General features: G+C 51.6%; 1 protein-coding gene across 1 annotated transcript; it reads left to right on the top strand.

Annotated features, from left to right (window-relative positions):
- The first annotated feature begins 682 nt into the window (after positions 1-682).
- Positions 683-7,346, top strand: CRYGS (crystallin gamma S). The gene is made up of 3 exons (XM_053951815.1): positions 683-806; positions 5,005-5,247; positions 7,074-7,346. Exons 1-3 carry the CDS (start codon positions 786-788, stop codon positions 7,344-7,346), a joined length of 537 nt encoding a protein of 178 aa, XP_053807790.1. The 5' UTR covers positions 683-785.
- Positions 7,347-20,645: the final 13,299 nt, after the last annotated feature.

Genomic DNA, 20,645 nt, shown 5'->3' with positions numbered 1-20,645 from the left:
TCCCCGCTCCGAGGGCCAGAGTGTGGCCGAAGGGAAAACTGCTCCAACCTCAGGTGCTGGGCTGAGAGTTGGGGTTGGATTTGTGACACTTGCAGAGACAACCAGAAACCTGGGCATCGTTTGATGTGTGAAATCACTCACTTTGTGGGGAGTGGGGAGGTGGCCGCACATCCTTCTTTCCCTCTATGTCAGGAGGTCTTTGGAGCAGTGTGGCTCCAGCTGAGGGTGTCCCAGGAAAATCTGCAGCCTCTTTGCTGTACAGATGTCTCCATTGAGAGCTTTCAATGCAGAGCTGGTCTTTGCAATCCTCTGATGTCTGCTTTGAGCACTTGTTTATTGTTCCTTAACTACATCCTTCACTGCACCAGAACATTCCCTGATGAATACCATGTGCTCTTCTTACAAATGGGGTGGGTCTCTAAGAGCCAACGAGGATTCCTTCTTGTTTAACAAGCTTGGAAGGGAGGGAGCAGCCAAATTACCACCCGTCCTTGGCAGGGGGCTGCGTGTTTTGAGTGCATTTGGCAGAGTTTTGGTGTTCTGACTCAGCAAATGGTAACAAAGGGAGGATGGTGAAGCCTTCCTTTATTCTATAATCCTGTTTGCTTTTCTGGAAATCGGCTATAGCCTCAGAATCACTGACTCAATTTTTGGATCCTATTCTCATGACAAAGCGGCTGTCTGGTTTAAAACAAGCCCGTTATAAAAAGGGCACCTCGGATCCTGGCTGATTGTAACAGCTGCTGACGTTCCTCCGGCACAGGGGAGCTTGGCTGGAACGGAAAATGTCCAGAGCTGGAACCAAGGTAAGTTTGTTTGCAGTGTATTCATGTTTTTGGCTAAAAGAGCAGAATTTTGCAGGGATGAATTGTGGAGAAACTTTGTTTGTTTTGTTCTGCTGACAGCTTCCCCCTCTGTCAGCGTGTGGGCAGGGGGAGATGCTCGAAATCCCTCCTCATGTGGAGGGAAGCTGGAGCTGAGCCCTCCCAAGTATTTTCCTAGATTTTGGCTGGTTCCTCTAGGTGTGGCTCTGCCAGAGGATGGAGTCAAGCGCAGTGACTGGTGTGGAGGCATTTTGAAATGGCTCTAAATCAGCAGGATCTGATGCCTTGTGAACTGGGGGTGGAGGGGCTGTGCCAGCCGGGAATCATTGCACTTGCGGAGCCTCATGGAAGGGTCCCTTGGAGCCTTGGGAGAGCCTGACTGGCAGCACCAGTGGAGCCCCCACATCCTTTCTCCACGGTGGAGCAGAGGGTGTGCTGTGACAGGAGGGCTCCTGGACGATGGCCATGGCACCGAAGGGAATAAATAGTGTTCCCTGAGGATGCACGGCGGCCTCGGCATCCGGAGCGATCGGCAGGGATGAACTGAAATCGGGAAGGAGGTAGGTTGGGAAGCTCAGCTTCAGCTGCAGTGACATCTCAGATGGGGATCCAGCTCCTCAGGCTTGGGTTTAGCAGAGCTGAGCTGGCTGATCCCACAGAACTTGTACTGGCTCTGGGACTGGGCAGGGAGAAACAGCTGGGAAAGGAAAGGAGGGCAAGGATTTTGTCCAGTGTCCCCTGTGGAATGTCAATCACTAGGAAGCTGTGGGAACAGCTTCATCTGAGTTTAGCTTTTGGGCTGGATTCCTTTGAGGCTGTGAGATCCAAGGGCCTTTGGAAGCAGAGTGGGAGTGGAGGCACTGGGCAATGCCATGGGAGATCTGGTCTTGGCTTTTCCATGTCCTTCAGCTCTGTGGCTCTCAGGGCTTGGGCTGTTGGTGTGGGAAGCAGGAGAGTGTGCTGGTGGCTCCCACAGCCCGGGGTGCAAACTTTCTGTACCTGAGCCTAAAAAAGGTGCTGGGGAACTGCAACTGCTCCATCCTCGAATCCCCTGTCAACTTGGAAATCCTTGAGCACATTCTGCCTTTCCCCTGCCAAAAGCCATGTCCCCTCGGAGTGTGCCACGGGGAATTAATGGAATATGTGCTGCTGGGGGGCAGCAAGATGGCCAGAGGAAGTTATCTCCTATTTCTGTATGCTGTGCCCTTGTTTAGCACATTCCAGGGAGAAGAAAAGGGCAAAACAGGGAATTAAACACCTTTCCTCACAGCCCCAGTGAGTGATCTGCCCTGGAAGGGAATCACTGCTGACAGAGGAGGAACTACTGGATATTTTTTATGAATTTCCTTCTAGCTAAGCTACTGTTGGAAAGAAATATGTGATAACTCAGGTGAGGTGACCAAAGTGAGAGTTTTACATTCCTGCAAGCAAGATCTGCTCTGGCAAATGTGGTATGTGCCTGGTAACCCCCAAAAGACAAGGTTTGGGCACAGAGAGGTTAACAGGGGCGTGCTGGGAGCAGAGCTCCTGGAGGGTTTGGCTGAAGGCAGGCGATTTCCCTGCGAGTGACAGGGGACAGAAACAAAGTTGCAAACCTGGAACTGGAATCTGTAATTTGCCTGTAATTATTCAATGGGTAAAAACATCAACCTGCTCTGTTGGTGCCTGAATCCATGTGGGAAAGCTGGGAAGCAAAGGTCTGAAATAGCTGAGGGTGTGTCTTAAGGGCTGTGCTGGAGAACAGGTGGGGAGGATCCCTAAATTCTGAAATTAAACCAGGGAGCAGCACGTTGGTTGGACAGTTCTGTACGAATGGCCATATCCTTAATGTGCCTTTGGATTTCTTTGTCTTCGTGGTTTTATAAGTACAGGGAAAATTCCCCCCTGGAAACATCAGGAAGCTTTGCCAAGCTCCAGTTTGGTTGTGTTAGGCTGGGTGGGGAAGGAGCATCACCGAATCCCAGAATGGTTTGGATTGGAAAGAACCTTAAAGCCCATCCAGTTCCACCCCCTTCCATGGGCAGGGACACCTTCCACCATCTCAGGTTGCTGCAAGCCCCATCCAACCCAGCCTTGAACTCTTCCAGGTTCCCTCTGCCCAGAAAGCAGATCCACACTGGGCAGAGTTCATCACCAGCCATGTTGAACAGGAGTGGGACAGGATCAGAGCTTGGGGACAGATGCTGGAGAGAGGGACCAGCCATCCCAGCAGAGGATAATGCTGAACTGGGGATAAATGAATCCCTGCAGAGGGTTTTCCAGGGATGCTGTGGCTTCCTTGACCACTGGCTTCAAGAAGAGGGTGGCTGGTGATGCATGACTGCCAAACCCAGCGAGCAGAGCTTTCGGTGTTGCCTTTGGCTCAGGCTGGCAGATTTTTGGGTGATACCTTTAGGGACAATGATTCAGAAGCAGCATCTGGAAAAGGCAGTGGGTTGTGGCCAGTGTGGTTAACTGGCCAAGAGTGGGAAAATGAGACCTGGGCATTTCAGTGCTCTCCTTTCACAGCCTTTATTCACTGCTGGAAAGGTCAGAGTGATTCCCAGCTCTCCACTGCAGGTGGGAAGAGCTTGCTCAGGATGTTAGGGGACAGGTTGTTTTGTGTGCACCAACTGCTTTGTGACCGTAAATCTGTCCTTGAAATTAAGAGGAAAATAGCACTATCCTAATAAATGTCCTGTAACAGGCCACCAAATCAAGAGCATGAATCCTCTGGCATGATCAGTCTGACTCCCTAGATCTCTTGGTCATGCTGATGGGACACGCTGACCAACCAGCTCCAGGAAAACTCTGACTAATTGAATTTTTAGCACAAAACAAATGATTAAAAATAAAAAGTGAGAGAATTGTCCTGGATTTGGGTTGAAACACTGGCAACAAATGATTTTTTAAGAGAAGATCTTACATCAATACCAGTAGCCAAAGCACTGTACAGGAGGTGGGGGTTTGTCTTAATACTCAAACTATGGAAAAAATGGGAAAAATGGATTGTGGACCACTGCATGTTGGGTGTGCCCAAAAAGATTCTCTCTAGACCATCTGGTGTCATGAGCAAGCAAGGGATGCAGTCAAGATAGATGTGATGGTTTGGGAATCCTCTTAGACAAGAGCAATGTTTGATGGGCAATTGTTGCCTGGGAGGATCTAAAAATGGGGCTGGAGAAAGGACTGGTCTGGTTTAGGGCTTGGCAATATTTTCATGAAGGGATTTTTGAGGAAAACTGGATCTCCTCTCCAGGGCTGGCTGGGTGGATGATGCCTCAGGTGGGAGGAATGGGATTCGCTCATCAGCTCCCAAGATCACCTCAAGGGGACTGTGATCAAGGATAAAGTGCTTTGGGGTCAGCAGCCTGGCTGTAGAGCAGCTCTTGGGACAGAAATGTGGGGATGGGTCGTGAATTTGTCAGAGAAAACCTCTGGACTTGCAGCAACCAAAGCAGAACGAGCAAACTGCGAATACAATCTTTGGATATCCATAAAACTGCTCCCCACCATGCACATGGAATGCTCCCTTAGGTTTTCCTGGCATGGGCAAAGCTTGTGTGATGTCCAGCTTTGGGCAGTGAATTTTGAGAAAGGAAGTTTTGGGTTGTTCAGGTGGGAAGGAGGGTGGGCTGGAAGACATGACCTGGGAGGAAAGAGACTTCTCCACCCACTTATGAGTAAAGATCTCGCTGCAAACACTTGGTAAGTCAACATAAAGGAAATAATGGAATTGTTAAGGCTGGAAAAGCCCTCTAAAGACATCAAGTCCAACTGCTAACCCAGTGCTGCCAGACCCACCCATGTCCCCAGAAACCTGCCTTGTACATTCCATTGACTTCTCACAGCTCTCCAGCCGTAGTTCAGTAACTCCTGATCTAGAGGAGGTGGGAGGGAATTGCTTTGATAGCGTTTTGCTGGAAAAAGGACAGGGAATTCTTCATGGGAGTGTTGTGTTGGACTGGGACAGAACAAAGGTCTGGGAAGGGCAGAACACTGGTGGGAGCCTGAGGCATTGGGGCCAGACAGGTGAATTAGTCTGACTGACTGCAGTTGGTGCCCTTCCGTGGCTGGGCTAGATGATTTCTGACATCTCGTGGGCTCTGCCTTCAGGTATTTCCTGCCATGATGTGGCTGGAATATGGAGACCTGTGCTGGATGAGGAACCTCCCCACTCTCTCCCCTCTGCTTGTTTCAGGTCACCTTCTATGAAGACAAGAACTTCCTTGGCCGTTACTACGAGTGCGACAGCGACTGCCCCGATTTCCACAACTACCTGAGCCGCTGCAACTCCATCCGTGTGGATGGGGGCACCTGGGTGGCCTACGAGAGACCCAACTATGCTGGGAACATGTACGTGCTGACCCACGGGGAGTACCCCGACTACCACCACTGGATGGGCCTCAACGACCGCCTGGGCTCCTGCAAGTACATCCAGATCGTAGGTGTCGCCCCTTCCCAGGGGATGCTGTCATTTACTCCCATCGTGGGAGGGTTTCACGTGGGGGAACGTGGTGCCCATCGTCCTGGGGAGCCACAGAGAGGGTGGCTGCAGGGGATTTGCTCCCATGGTCCTGCTCTGGGAGTAGCAAGGTGTTTGGTGTGGGGAGAAGGTGCATGTCTCCCACTCTGGATTGCAGTGGGAAAAGGCAGATGCCTTTGAGTGTGGGTGAGTTTCCATAGGAAGAGCAGTTTCATCAGCAAGTTCCTTTTGGGATTTCAGTGTCCAGGCAGGTTGCTCCAAAGTTTGCCTCTCGCCTTTTCCCTGCTGTGCAACCAACTGATCCAACAGGCTCAAGGCCTGTGACAGTGGAATGTAGATTTTGCAGGAACATTTGGAATGAGGGGAAGTTTCCTCTCTAGCCAGGACTCCCTTCTGATACAGGGAACTGAATCCGTGTCACCAAACCCCTCTGGGCATGGAGGGACCAAGGCCAGTAGCAGCCCTGGAGTGCCCAGAAACAGGAGGAATGCCTGGAGCCCTCCTTGGCCAAGCTTGGAGCAGCCTGGTGCCTCCAGGTGTTAGGAGAGCAAAGGAGGTGTGCTCATCCCCTCCTAACTGATGATGGGGAGAAAGGAACAGAGGGAATGATCCTTTTGGGAAGCCTATGGGGAAGAGCATCCTTTAAAACTGGGATTGTGGATGAAGTGTGGATTGCTGCTTCTGCTGCTGAGGTTTTCCAGCAGTGGGGCAGACACTGGTGATCCACAGGTTGCTGACTTGGAGCACGGCCATGAATTCCCACTGCATGAAGCAGGTCTCACAACAGAATGGGTTTTGCTTTTCTGCCTGGGATTCTAACACCCCTCTGAGCCTGTGGTGGCTTTGAGCTGAGTCTAAATCCCTTTCCATGGGGCAAGGAGAGTTTCCAGCCCATTCAGAGCACTGATCTGGCTTAAGACATGGAGCCAAAACACGTGCGAGACGTAAGAGCAGCACAGCTTCCTCCACCAGGATGAAATGTGGGGGCCTTATCCTCAATATCCACCTGGTCCTGGCTTTCCCTCCTGCCTTGGGGAGACCCCGAGACCCTGCAGAGCTTGGCTGGGGCTGGCAAGGAGGGAGCTAGCAAGGAGGGAGCGGGCTGGGGAGGCGGGGGAAGAGGTGTCCAGGCAGCTGCAGATCAGACGCTGCTGCGGTGCCTTCGGGCAAGGAGCGCTTCCAATCCCGGTGAGAACCAGCGCTGCCTCCGCAGCAACACGGCCCCGCCGGGGTCAGCAGCTCATTAAACTCCTCTCCGCCCGGAGGAGAGGGGACTGGAGGGGGTCTGGCTCCCTGATGCTCACGTGGAGCACTGAGGGGTTCAAGGTTGCCCGGGATAGCGAGACCGGCACTGCTGACTCAAGCTTTGCCCTGTTCTGCTTGTGATGCTCTGTTAAAATTTACCCCAGCTGCTTCTCCCTGTGCTTTTGGAGGCTGACGTGAGATTTCAACCCTGTGCTGGTGTGCTGGGGGTGGTTGGAACCTGATTTGAGATTTGTGCCCAAACTGTGCTCTCATGTCAGAGCTGGGACATGTCAGTGCCTCCATCCGATGCTCTGGTTGCCAATGAAGTCATCCAGAGAAGCTGTGGCTGCCCCATCCCTACCAATGTCCAAGGCCAGGTTGGATGGGGCTTGGAGGAACCTGGGATAGTGGGAGGTCTGCCTGCCCGCAGCAGGGAGGTAGAACTGAATCATCTTTAAATCCCTTTCAACCCAAACCTTTCCATGATGCTATGATTTTCTCTCCCTCTCCCCCCCTTTTTTTTTTTTTTTTTTTCCTAGCCAAGTGGAGGCCGAGGCCACATCCAGGTGTTTGAGAAGGGAGACTTTGGCGGGCAGATGTTCGAAGCCACCGAAGACTGCCCCTCCATCATGGAGGAGTGGCACATGCGTGAGGTGCACGCCTGCAGGGTGCTGGAGGGCGTCTGGGTGTTCTACGAGCATCCCAACTACCGGGGCCGGCAGTACGTGCTGCCCAAGGGGGAGTACCGCAAGCCCGTGGAGTGGGGCGCGGCCAGCCCCGCCGTCCAGTCCTTCCGCAGCATCTCCGAGTGAGCCAGCCCCGCGGGCGGGCTGCCGCACCCCCCCAATAAAGCAACTGAGTCGCTCAGCTCCGCCTTGTCCTGCTTATTCCCGGGATTTGGGTGTGACATGTCCTGCTTCGGGGGAGCTGGGGTGCAGCAAAGCCTTCTCTGCCTCATTGTCACCCCCTTCCCCATCCCCTGCCCCTCTGATCCTTTAGGAAAAAGCCATCCCGAAGCTGGAGTTTGTGCTCCAGCCTTTGGCCATCCCGGTGGAGTGGTGGGACCACACGTCCCTGGGTTCCAGTTTTCGGTGGTGGCTGTGGGTGGCTCGGTCTGTCACGTCCCTGTGGAGTCCCTGCCTGCTCTGTTGGTGCTCCACGGTGGCCTGGGAGAAGAGATGAGGTTTTTGTCAGTGCCATGTGTCCTCCTGGTCACCCTGAGGAGGCAGCAGCTGTCCTGGCACTGGATGAGTTTGTGCTTCTCATGAGGCATGGGGTGACAGGACTGGGAAAAAACTGAGATCTCAGATGGAGCTGGATGGGGACAGCCATAATCTCCATGGACAATGCTGGGGACACTGGCAGCCCAGTGTGTCAGGCTGTCAGTGTCTCAGGATGTCCCCTGGAGGTGTGACACAAGGGATTCAGCTGCTTAAACTGGGGCTGGGCACTGCATGGAGCCGGGAGCTGGAAGCAGGAGAGCAGGCTGGGTGTGGGATAGAGGCAGTGAGTGCCTCTGGGAGGTGGCTGCTGAAGGGCAGGAAGAGCTCCCTGGACACCTGAGACATGCAGGGAGTAGAAGGGGCTCCCAGTTTGCCACCAGAAATGTCCCATTTTGCCTGGTGCTGCCAGAGGAGAGGCAGGTCCCAGGCAGAGCCTCCCGGGCAGGAATAACTGATGGCTGGGCACTCTTCCCCTGGGATTCCCGGGGCCATGCAGCCTGTTTGCACATGGAGCCGAGGGGCTTTGGGACAATGAGGCTGGAGGTGGAAGCAGAGCTCTCCCAGCCATGCCCTGCAGTCTCTTCCCGTTGATGTATGAGGTTATTACGGAGCAGGGAGCCAGGGGAAGGGATGCTCGTCAAGCCACGGGGCTGCCACCTCCTGGGAAAACTGCTGCCGGTGGGGAATGGGAAGGAGCTGCCAAGTCCAGCCCCCTGGACTTCCCCTGGCACAAAGATGAACTGAAGAGTTGCCTTCCCCTTCTTCCTCCTCTCCCTGCTGTCAGCCCCTCCCTTAGAGCCCTGTCCCATTCCAGCCTTTCCCTGCAAATCTTCACCCACTTCCATCCCTCCTCCCATCCTCTCCATCACGGATCAGCAGGATGCAGATGACCCAGCAACACGGTTGGGTTTCAGTGTATTTTTCCCCATAATATTTCTCCAGGACCAACCAGCCCTCAGCTCCAGCTCCCCTTTTCCCCCTGGCTCCTGGCAAAGCTCTCCAAGGGCAGCAGCTTGAGCACAGCCTGGCTCCTGGGTTTTTTGGTTTTTTTGACAGTGAGCCTGTTGCTGTCGCTGTTGTGGATGGCAAATCTGTAGGTAGGTGAGCTCCACCCAGTGCATTTCTAGCCACCTCCCACCCTGATTCTGGGGAATGTCCCCCTGCCTCCATCCCACATGCCCTGCACTGGATGAGTTTGGGATGCTCCAGCTCTGTGGCTGCTGGTATGCATCCACCCCAGAGCATCGGAGGAGCCAGACCTGGATCTGGTTTGCCCTTAAGGTAATGTTTTCCCACGTCCTTCCCTTTCACTGCTGATCTCCCCATTTTTAAAACCCAATTATTCCAAGTCTTCCCTCCTTCTCCTTGTCCGCCAGGCTCTTGCCCTTGGGTGAACGTTGTGTCCTCAACATTTGCAACCAACACAAATAACAACAAACTGCTACTTGGGTGGTTTTTTCACCATTAGTTTTTATTTTATTGTTATTCCAGATGACTTTTTCCATTTTTCCCTTGCCTCGGCAGAGCAGGGTGCCTGTGGAGATGAGTGGGGAGCTCAGCAGTGCAAGCCCAGCCGTGCTGATGCCGGGTTTTCCTTGACAGCTAATTTCCATTCCCCAGTATCAGGGGGTCTGCTCCAGTAATTGGCATGCAGATTGTGTCCGGTGGGCCTGTTAGACACGAGCAAAGGCTCTGCTGCTTGGAATAAGCCAACCCCAGGCTGATGGATGGGGTGTAAGGAGGTCATGGGGGGAGAGAATTTCCAGATGTTCATGTGCACACACCTAAGAAATTCCCCATTCCATGCCCTCCCCCTATCCCTACTTTCTTTATCCAGCAAACTCTAATCTATCATGTTTCATTGAGACAAACCCTGCTCCGTTTCTCTGTCTTTCCCTTTTTCCCTCTAAGGGAAATGTGATGGAACCTGCTCCTGGATTTAATGAGAAGATGGTGCAGCATAGCAGGAATTAAAGCAGTGCCATGCTTCATTAGCACTTGGGGATCACATGGAGCAGGCCCAGATGTTAATTACATTTCGGGAATTAATTGGTATAAGGCATTCCTCTCCTCCATCATCCGTAATCCGGTGGGTGTGTGAGGACTTCTGGAAGCAGAGAGATCCAGGCTGGTGTCTGTCTGTCTGTCCTGCCTTGTCAGCCTGCCCAGCACCAGCCGTGACTGAGGGACACTGGCTGGTTTGGAAATTTTGAAGTCACCTTCATTTCCATCCCCTTGGTGCCCAAGGACCTGCTGTAATTTTTCCCTCTTTTCCTTCCTGTGCCACTCTCCTCCAAAATTCTTCTGCAGCTGCTGGGGGAAGCAGGTCTGCATGGGATGGGGCAATGGTGGGAGGTGGCACTGTGTTGACGGAGGAAAGAACATCCCCCTCAGAGCTGGTCATCCCCAGTGGGTTCTAGGACATCCTGGTCCTTTCTCTTGCTCCTTGACCTGTCCTTGCTGTCCAATCCCTTCCCTCCAGCTCTGGAGGCAGACAGGGGAGCCTCAATCTGCCCCCACAGCACCTCTGCTGCTGGAATCTCCCCAGTTCTCCAAGGCCAGCAGTCTCCAGTTTCTTCCCTTTTCCACCTTGGGCTCAGCCTGACAAAATGCAAAAGCTGAGGGGGGTGTTACTTTGCCAAAGGACAGAAATTATAAGCTTGGAAATGAAGAATGCTGTGGCAGTACAGACAGCCACAATACACAGAGTAGCACCATACAATTTCAGAAAGCGTCAACCCATGAAGGGTAACACCACACCACTCCAGAAGGCTGCAAGCTCTGCCCTTCTTGTTCTTTTTCCCAGCCTTTTATCCCCTCATGTTCATGCAGTGCCCCTGTGTGCCCTCTGTTCCCTTTGGAGGTTGGTCAGTGCCCCTGGGCACCCCATGGCTCATTGCTGTCAGTGCTGCTCACTGCTTCTCACAGCTGTGCCCACTGGGGATGAGGCTCAGCCCCACTCCCACTCACCACAAACTGTGTGCCTACAGAATATTCCTCTGAATTCTGCCAATTTGTTCCTTTCCTGAGCTGGCTGGTGGTGGCCCAGAGTGAGGCATGGATGTCCCTGTGATGGAGCAGCACATCTGTGGGATCTGGCCTGGAATTTACTGCACAGCCCCAGTGGGACACTCAAAACTCAGCTCTGCTCCCCGCCCCAAACTGCTCCCAGGCCCTGACAGCGGGACACAGCCATCACAACCAGCCAAGGCTCCCATTTTCCCTCCTCTTCCCGAGGTCCTCAGGGCTTTGTGGGTTTTCCCTTGGTGTTGCTGATTCTCCTTGGTCTCAAGGTGTCAGCACCTTGATACATCTCTGTTCTGCCAGCAAAGATCACTACTGAATGAGAGCCACTGTCCCTTCCCTCCCATCCCTGGGAGGGCTCAAAAAGTGTGTGGATGTGGCAAAACAGAGCAATTCAAGGCCACTTTGGTAGGAGTTCAAGAAAAACAATGTTTTCAAAACTGCAAAATTAATGGTTTTGGTGTTGGATGGAGAAAGGAGATGTTTAATCCTTTCGTTTAAACTGTCTTGATTTTAGTTCTAGATTTTTTGGGTTAGGGGTGGGCTTGGCTGTGCTGGCTAACAATTGATGCTTTTAGGGGACTTTTTCAACCTAAACAATTCTATAATTCTGTGATTTCACAATTCCATGATTCTGTGATTCCATGATTCTATGGTCTATGATTCTATGCTTCCATGGTTCTGTGACTCAGGGCAGCACTTCATTGCCATCTGGTTCTGTTGGAGCCCTGCCACTTCAGATCCTGCATTTCCCACCATCTGCTCACTGAACCCCAAGTCCCTGAATGAGGGATTCAGCCTCCACCTCAACCCCTGCCTGGGCATTCTGAAGGTTCTCCCCAGTGACCGCAACCCGCACTTTGGTTTTGGCAAAAACTCTTTCCAGGTGTTGTTTTTTCCTCTGTTTTATATGTGATCCACCCTGTGCATTCCCTGTTGGCCCCAGCTGAGCTGTGGTTTCAGGATGCTCCTTCCATCCTGCTCTGAGCCTGTGGGTGATGCCTTGTGAAGGCTGACCTAGAGCAGAGGCTAGACAGAGTTAAAGAATAAAGGAGGGATTTATCAGAAGGCCTCAGTGGATACACATTAGGCACAAAAAGGTCACAAAATGCATGACTGATCACAACATCTCTCACTTTTATAAGTTCTGGTCCGTTTCCATACTGGAGTTGATTGTCCAGTTACAGCTTTAGGTTATGAAGTCCCATCCTTCTTGTTTTTCTCTCTTCAACCCACGTTGTTTGTGCTCTTGGGCCTGAGATTTGGATCATTTGTTCTTGGTCCCCAGCTGGAGAAGGAATTGTTTTGTCTCCCTGCTCTGTGCAGAGAGCTCACCATCCCATAATGTGAAGCTCAGAACTACACACTAAAGCAGCTCAGAGTCTGAAAAATATAAAAGCTAAAACCTGAGGCATCATGGGGAAAGTCTGGCCCAAATCTGGGCGGGGAGAGATGGAGCTGGTTTGTATCTCTCACACACAGATGTTCTGGAGACTCCATCAGTGTCTGGCCATTGTCACATGTGTCCTATCACCCAGAGGTGGCCATGAGCGTGTGAGTGGTGCCGTGGGAGGGAGTTGCCTTCTCAGGATGTGTGCACGGCCCTGAGGGATGCTGGCACCCCAAATGGGGCTCTGAGATTCCCCCAGAATTGCAGAGAGAGAGGAGAGGGCAGGAGAGGAGGGGAAGAGGGAGAGGGCACTTCCCAGGGCGCCATCCTTCCCTTTGCCAGAGCCCAGCAGAGGGCAATAGAAGCAAATGGAAGAGACGAGACCTTGCGAGGGATGTGAGCAGATTCCAAGGCAGAGCGACGTGGAAGCTGAGGGACGTGCAGGAAGATGTACGGGCAGAGGGATGTGCAAGAGCGGGGACCGTGCTCCCGGAGCGCTGTGCGGGGAGCAGGGCTGGGGGCGGGTGCTGAAGGAGCAAAACAGCAATTGAAGGTTATTTTGGTAGGAGTTAAAGCAAACCGATGCTTTCCTAACTCCTAAATTCAGTGCTTTGGAGTTGGATGGAGAAGGAAAGGGAAATATTTAACTCTTTTGTTTAAACTTTCTGGATTTTATGTCAGTTTTGCAAAATATGCTGCATGGCTGAGCACCTCCAGTGGATGATGCTGGGAGGGAAGGCTCTGAGAATTCCCAGCCCCGATTATATTCCACCTGGTTAATCGTGTGACTGAGTCCAGCTCAGTTTCTCTTGCAAATCAAATTCCACGCGTGCCTGCAACCTTCTGTGGGTTCTGCCTGAGCCCTGGCAGGAGGGATGTGCTGGGCTGGGGCTGGCAGTGCCCACGGGCTCCCTTCCTCTCTGCAGAGGGAAAACCACGGCAGGCTGTGGGGGGAAGCAGCAGGGAAGAGCTGGGAACAGCATCCCCTTCCACCTTCCTGCTGCTGGACCAGCTGGGACAGAGCTTGGGGCAGGAGCTCCTCTCCTGCTCTCTGCTCCTTCTCCCTGCACGCTCCTGCCTGGCTAGGCAGGTATTCCCAACTGGATTTCCTACGTATCCGGGTCACCTCCCTGGGGTTTTTAAGCTTTTTCTTATCCACACTCTTTGCAGTCACACAGGGACATTTAACAAGGAAAGTGTTCCATGGCAGGAGCGTGATCCTACAGCTGCCCTCACCGCCGGGACAGGGCATCTGCAGAGCCACAGGGGAAGTCACTTTTGGCAGGTTCCCGCTTGAGACCTCGTCTTTTTTGGGGGGCAAAACAACAATTATTTCAAAAGGAAGGGTCAAATCCCTGTGGCTGGGAGCTGCCGGTGGCCGGGAACAGGCAGGATCCTGCCCGGATGCAGGATGCCCGGGAGGGCTGGACACCCCAGGAAGCAGCTCTGGGGGTTTTTTGGGCAGAGCCCCACCACGGTGCTGCTACTGCGGGGTGCGACCTTAGGAAAAAAAGGATGGTTTTTTTGGGAGTCTGGCGTAGGCTTTTTTGTTGAACTGCTGCTGCTTGGAGAGAGCACAACTGGGCTCTGGTCTTAGAGGAGAAGAAGGAAGGGTCGTCCCCACCTTCCTCTGCGGAGCCCCCCACCCGCCTCATTAAACCCGTCCTTGCCGTGACGAGCGCGGCGCGATCTGCCCATCTCAGCGTTATCTCCCGATCTGCCTCCTCTCCTGCCACGCTTCCAGATGCTCCTTATCTCCTCTCACCTTCCCGCAGAGCCAGCGTGCTGGGGGCAGGGCCGGCTGCCCAGACTCCCCACCTGTGATCTCCCCGGCTCTTATCAGGCTCCGTGAGTCCTGATCGAGCCCCTGTCTCAAAGTCAAACGGATTTTCCGGCGGGGCGAGCGCGCCCAAGGTCGGGTGGTGGCGGGGAGGCTGCGGGGACCCCGCTCTCCCCCTGCGCCCCGCTCCAGCCCATTCCCCAGGTAGCGCCTCTCCCCGTTTATTCTCCAACATTATCAATTACATTTGGATTATTATTCCTCATTGAAGCCCAAGTGAGCCGCAGACAGCTATTTCCTAATGGGGAAACGTTACAGGCAACTTATTAACGAACAATGCGTCATTAAGGGGGGAGAGCTTCAAAGGCTCCTAAATGCATTTCAAAGGACACAATGCGGAGCGGATCCTGCCGCCGCATATCTGGGGGACATGGGCAAAATTTGTGACAAGGAATAGACCGGGCCCAATGTAATTAACTAATTCTCGATCAAAGGGGTTTTAGAACTGAATGGTCAGGGAATTCAATTATGGGTTTCCTAATGAACCACTCTGTGCCAAGGCAGGGGGATGTTTTCTTCTGGAAAAGCAGGGCTGAGGATCAGGGCTAGGATTTCTAGGCAGGTTTGGGAGAGAAGCACCAGAGAGCTCCTCACAGGTGGATTTGGTGCAGGGGGGACAGAGATCATCGAATCATGGACTCCCAGAAAGGATGTGTTGGAAGGGACCTTAATGCTCGTCTCATTCCACCGTGCCATGGGCAGGGGCACCTTCCACTAGGCAGGGTTGCTGCGAGCTCCATCTGCCACCATCCAGGCTCTCTTTGATGGCTGTCTGTCCTGGACATGTCCCTGTGGTGGGACATGTTCCCCTCCTCTGAGTTTGGGCAGATCTACAGCTCTTTGGAGCCAGAGCTGCTGGAAGGGGCTGTGGGATGCAGCAGGATGGCTGTGCCAGGGCTGGCATCTCCTGATCCCCTCCCTGGAAAACCTGGGCAAGGGAGATTTCCTCCTCTGCTGCCTGAATCCAGCCTCTGGCAAAAATAGCATGGTTTTCTGCTCATGAAAGGAGCATCTTCTAGTCCTCCACTAGTTTTCTCTTATTATAAAAAGTTGATTTGCTCACTTTACAAAGGGAAATGTATTATGAATTTTCCCTTCATTCTCCTCCTTTTTTTTGCCCCGTTTAACAACCGATTTGTGTGTTGCATGAAAGTTACACAGTTCTTTAGATGCGTTTGCTATTTTATTTTCTTTCATTCAAAAATATGTCAGTAATCTTTTTGTTAACATGAAAGATAAAGGATTAGTAATGCAAGATGCAGTTTTCTTGTAACCTTCTTGAAAGCAGACTATAGTTTCTTATCTGGCTCTAACATTCATTTTCCTGAAATGAAAAAAAAAAAAAAGAAAAAAAAGAAAAAGGACTTCTTAAAATGAAATAAACTATATTCGATTCAGACGAGCAGCGCCAGCAAAGGAATTTATTTCAGCTGGCAGAATGGAGCAGCTGCACTGAAGTCGTTGTGCCGCAGCACTGGGGACCTTCCCAAGGAACAGCACACACGGATCATTGGGCACCTGGGAAATGCTGCAGCGAAGAGAAACCACTGTAGAATCATGGAATCATGGAAGAGGTTAGCTTGGAAAAGGCCAGTGAGATCACTGAGTCCAGCTGCTCCCCCAGCACTGCCAAAGCCACCTTTAACCCATGTCCCCAGGTGCCTCATCCACATGGCTTTTAAACCCCTTCAGGGATGAGGACTCCACCACTGCCCTGGGCAGCTGTGCCAAGGCTGGACAGCCCTTTCCACAAAGAACCTTTCCCAATATCCATCCTGAACCTCCCTTGATTCAGATTGAAACTATTTCTTCCTGTCCTATCAAGAGCAAATCTTGTGTTCATGTCATGACGTCTCCCAAGATGTGCCTGTCCAGTTGACTTTGGCAGCCACCACGTTTATCTTGGGGACATCCAGGATGTCCCAAGCTGGAGATGGGCGACCATTTCCTGGGCTTGGTGTGCACTGCAGATGCACAGAGAAGCTGCTAGAGAAGCTGTGGCTGCCCCTGGATCCCTGGAAGTGCCCAAGGCCAGGTTGGTCAGGGCTTGGAGCAACCTGGGCTAGTGGAAGGTATCCCTGCCCATGGCAGGGGCTGGGACTGGATGAAGTTTAAATCCCTTCCAACCCAAACCATTCTGTGACTGTGATTCCACCATCTTCCACTTCTGGCTCATGAGGAAACAGGAACTTCCAGCTCCGAGGATTTATTTGAGCAGTGTTGGGTCTCCAGGAGGTCCCACCTTGTATCACCCTACCTGTCTCAGCTCCTGTCCTGGGGACAGGGCTCCTGCTGTGGGCTGTGCAGGCTGGTGGGGGCAGCCAGGGAGGAAAAGACATGGAATAACACCAAGGAGGGGAAAAAGAGAGATGGGGATAGTGAGAGGGACTACCAGGGACCAGCAGGTGTTTGAGAAAAAAAACAGCTTAATTTACATTAAATGGTTTGGGTTAGAAGGGACTTAAAAGATCACCTCCCTCCAAATTTGATGGAGTTGATTTCTTCGTACTTGCAGAGGATGAAAGGAGACCCAGGGTGAGCAGGGGCTGGTTTTTACAGCACCACAATCCTCCAGTCCTTAAAACCAGGATAGCAGACGGGCAATGCCACAGCCCAGGAGGAGAGGAGATCCATGTGGGTGCACCAGGATGTCCTCCTGCCCTGCCCACCCTGCTGCTGTGCCAGCCAGCCTCTCCCACCAGCCTGACAGCTCCTCAGGGGTTAAATCCTTTTATGAACGGCTGGATTTCTGTGGCAATCAGCTAATGGGTGCTCAGCATCTAAACAAGGTATTTTCCCTCCTTCAGGTGGATTTGGTTATTATTGAGTTGGCCTGACAAGGATCCAGCATTTACAACTTTGTTTATAACCAGGTTTGCAGGAAATGCTTTGTTTTGCTCCAGAGAAACTTGATATTTTCTATTGCGGAGGGGAACGATGATTTCTGTCCCACACAACATGGATTGCAGGGCTTAATCATTAAATAAAATAAAGAAAAGCATCATCCTGTGGGCTCAAATCTTTGCCTCCAGTGTTCAATGGGGCTCTTGTCCTGTGCTAACAGATCCGTGGTTTCATTTGAGGGAAAAGTGTGTTTTCATATCAAAGGAGCCCCCCTGCACTGACCCAGCCTTCCCTTCCCCCTCTCTGCCCTGGCACACATGCTATTTTAATATTTCATATATTTCATAAGCTTTTATGCTTCTAAAAGAGAAGTGAATTTGTGGAGAGTTGAGCTCTCCAGAGCTGTACTTCAGAGCTGGGAAGTAATTCAGGGTGAAGCCTGTATTAATCTCAGGTGAGAGAGATATTTAAATTCAGGCTACCAGTGTGAATATAAAATGGGGATCTCTTTACAAAAATTTCAAATTGTAATATGCAAAGCTTAAAGAAAAGAAACCCCAAGGGAACAGCTTTCTTCTAGAACATTTTGTTCCAACCATCATCTCTTTACCTTTATTTTTTTATTTAAAAAACCCTCCCTTTGCTATTTTGTATTTTTAAATTAAATCTTTCAGTTTTTAAAATGAAATTCTTTATTGCTGGGAGATGGTGATGGGGAAGGGGGAGCAGGATGTAAGCGCCTGGCTGTGAAAAATGGTGCATGGACCCAAGTTTTGGCTGGCACAGAAGGAGTAGTGACCAGTGGGAAAATAAATCCCTGTTTGGTTGGTCCAAGGAATGTGGGGCCACTTCCCCACTTGGGGGGTGCTGCCTGAATCCTGTTTTTGGGGAGAAATCTCTGCTTGGAGGGAGGAGAGAAGCAGCACAGCCATGTCCTTGCATCCTCCTCCGCCAGCACTGGGGAGCACTGGGATGAGCTGGTCCATCACATCAGCCTTTTCCTTCTCCACAGAAAAAACTTCAGCATGGATTTATGACCCTGGCCAGTGGCCACATTCTCTGAGTGCATTTTGGCAGGATGGGGATCACCTGCAAGTGTCTGTGCTGGGCGTAATGAGCCAGAATATCCCGAATGCCATGGTACCATTCCTGGGAGAGCCCCGTATTTGTATCCGTGGCAAAAACCTCCGGCTGCAACCAGCTCCCAGGTCAGGAGAACTGGTGACAGATGACATGATATTATCAGCTCTGTCAATTAATTAAATTATACATTATGCTTATGAGGGTGATATACTGAGCCACTCTAGATTAAGTGTCACAATTAAGTCTTTAATTTCTATTTAATAAGTAAGTTATTATATGGTAATAAAAGATCAATTAGTTGCTAACAGAGCATTGATCCAGGTACAATGAGTGTGTCAGGGAAACATCAGGGCTGATATGGAGGAGGCTGGGGGATTTTGTGCACGACATGTGTACAATTAGGATTTTAATAAAGACAAGCTGGAGTGGGCAGGAGGCATCCAGGTGGGCTTGAGATATTGCTCCATGTGTGAAACCTGGCTCTTCCCAGGCTGGCAGGGCTGGGACAGCCAGGACAGAGCCAGCCATAGAATCCCAGGATGGTTTGGGTTGGGACCTTAAAGCTCATCCCGTTCCACCCCCTGCCATGGGCAGGGATACCTTCCACTGTCCCAGGCTGCTCCAAGCCCCGTCCAACCCAACTTTGGACACTCCCAGGGATAGAGCAGCCCAGCTCCACTGGGCAACCTTTTCTAGGGCCTCTCCACCCCAACAGCCAGGAATTCCTTCCCAATATCCCATCTAACCCTAGTGTCTGGCAGTGGGAAGCCATTCCCATTTGTCCTGCCACTCCAGGCCTTTGTCCAATATCCCCCTCCAGCTCTCCTGGAGCCCCTTTAGGCACTGGAGGGGGCTCTAAGGTCTCCTTGGAATCTTCTCTTCTCCAGGTGATCACTCCCAGCTTTCTCCTGCGATGTCAGTGACAGCAGGTGCTTCTCCAGTGTGGGATGATCCCAGGGAAGGACCTTCCTCCAGGATGATCTCCAAGCCAGGTGTTTTTACTGCTTCCTGCTCCATAATCTGCACATCACGGCATCTTTCTGTGTGCCTGATGCCCCTCCCGCCAGGACCCTCTTCCTCCCCCGTCCCCATCCGAGCCCGCTCATTCCCACCGGGAAATTTCAGGTGAGCGCTGAGCAGCGGGGCGCCTGCGGCTGAGCTTCCAGCGGGAGAGGAGGGAAGCGCTGGGCTCCAGCGGAGCCAAGATTCCAGCTGAATATGGATGACATCATTATACGGGTGATCCTTTCAGCAACAGCGAGCTGGGTTTTAAAGTAGCGACCTACAGCATACAAATGATGGGTTTAAAGGAAATAAAAAAAGAGATGATTTGAATAGCAGACATTTAGAGAAGAAAAGCTTCCCCCCGCCCTTTCCCCATTTCTAATATCTTCCGACGGGGGCAGGCGCTCTGCATTCGAAAAGAAATTAAAACACTCCTCCTAAATACACTCCAGGCAGCAACAATGGCAAAGTTAAGAAGGTTACGAGACTTAGTTGTCCCAGCAACATGTCATCAAGTTGGAATGAGCAGGAAACACAGATAACGGGGAGAAGGAGGAGGGGGGAGGAGAGGAATAAAACCACAGGAGGAAAAATGCCAGGAGATTGAGGAAGAAAAGGGAAACCCCTTTTTATTTGCTGTTTCGTTAGGATGAATCTGATTTTATAGTCCCTAAAAGAGGCTAAAATATAATCTCCTTTTGTGTAATGTGTGTGTTAGGAAAATGTGTCATCAGCAATTCTTCTGTACACGCCAGCAATAGTCAGAAAATTAGCAGGGATATTCAGGGCAGACTACAAAGAAAAACAAACAGAAGACTCACATTTCCAGCCTGAGCTGTCATTTAAGAGTGTTTCCAACTTTTTTGTTCACCTTCTTGATTGTCCCTTATGGTTTGTCTCTGCTGCAGCAGCAGAGTTTGGAGTTTCCAAAGGAAGACAAAGCAGAAAAGGAGGTTTGGGATGCGCCTGTAACTGCCTGGAAAGCCCAGGGCTCTCCCAGTACTGAGGGCTTTTGTGCTCAGCACTGGCAGAGGAGAGAGAAAAGGAAAAGAAAGAGAAATGGGAGGCTCATCTGAGCCATAACCCCAAATCTGGTCACACATGGGCCAGTTATCCTTATTCCAGGTGCCAGCCTGGTGCTGAGGCTGTGTGGCACATCCACCCCAACTGGCTGCCATACGGGTGCAATCCCAAGTGTCACAGGAGCCCACAGCTTTTAGTGGATGTGTCTCCAAAGCCCCATGGTGCTCATCAGTGCCCACCACTGCCAGGTGTGTTGGTTTTGGTCTCTCCAGAAGGACATGTGTTCACTTCAGGTCAACATCTCCCCTTGGAAGTGCTCCAGGCCAGGCTGGACGGGGCTTGGAGCAACCTGGGATAGTGGAAGGTGTCCCTGCCCATGGCAGGGGGTGGGATGAAATGGGCTTTAATGTTCCTTCCAAACCATTCCATGATTCTCTGATTCCATGATACTGATGTTCCATTCCTGACTAGAGTTAAAGGCAAAACTTTAATTAAAATAGTAATTAATCACTCAGCCTGTGGTTGCAGCAGGAGGTTTGGGTGCTGCTTCCTCTACTCCCAGACGGAGTGCACTGGAGTGGTTGGTGACTCGTTTGGTTCCAAGGGGATGATGATACTGGGAGAAATGGGGCTGAACTGGGAGAAACTTCAGTTCCTTCAATCAATTCTTGAGGGTAGA

Source organism: Vidua chalybeata, chromosome 10, assembly GCF_026979565.1.
Source record: "Vidua chalybeata isolate OUT-0048 chromosome 10, bVidCha1 merged haplotype, whole genome shotgun sequence".
Classification (NCBI taxonomy): Eukaryota; Metazoa; Chordata; class Aves; order Passeriformes; family Viduidae; genus Vidua; species Vidua chalybeata.
This window is presented reverse-complemented; position numbering and strand designations above follow the sequence as displayed.

What these genes read in the sequence shown, in the direction of transcription:
- CRYGS (XM_053951815.1), top strand. Translation starts at nt 786, where the DNA reads ATGTCCAGAGCTGGAACCAAG. An exon ending in TGTCCAGAGCTGGAACCAAG is followed by an intron (nt 807 to 5,004) that starts GTAAGTTTGTTT and finishes TGCTTGTTTCAG; the next exon opens with GTCACCTTCTATGAAGACAA. An exon ending in CCTGCAAGTACATCCAGATC is followed by an intron (nt 5,248 to 7,073) that starts GTAGGTGTCGCC and finishes TTTTTTTCCTAG; the next exon opens with CCAAGTGGAGGCCGAGGCCA.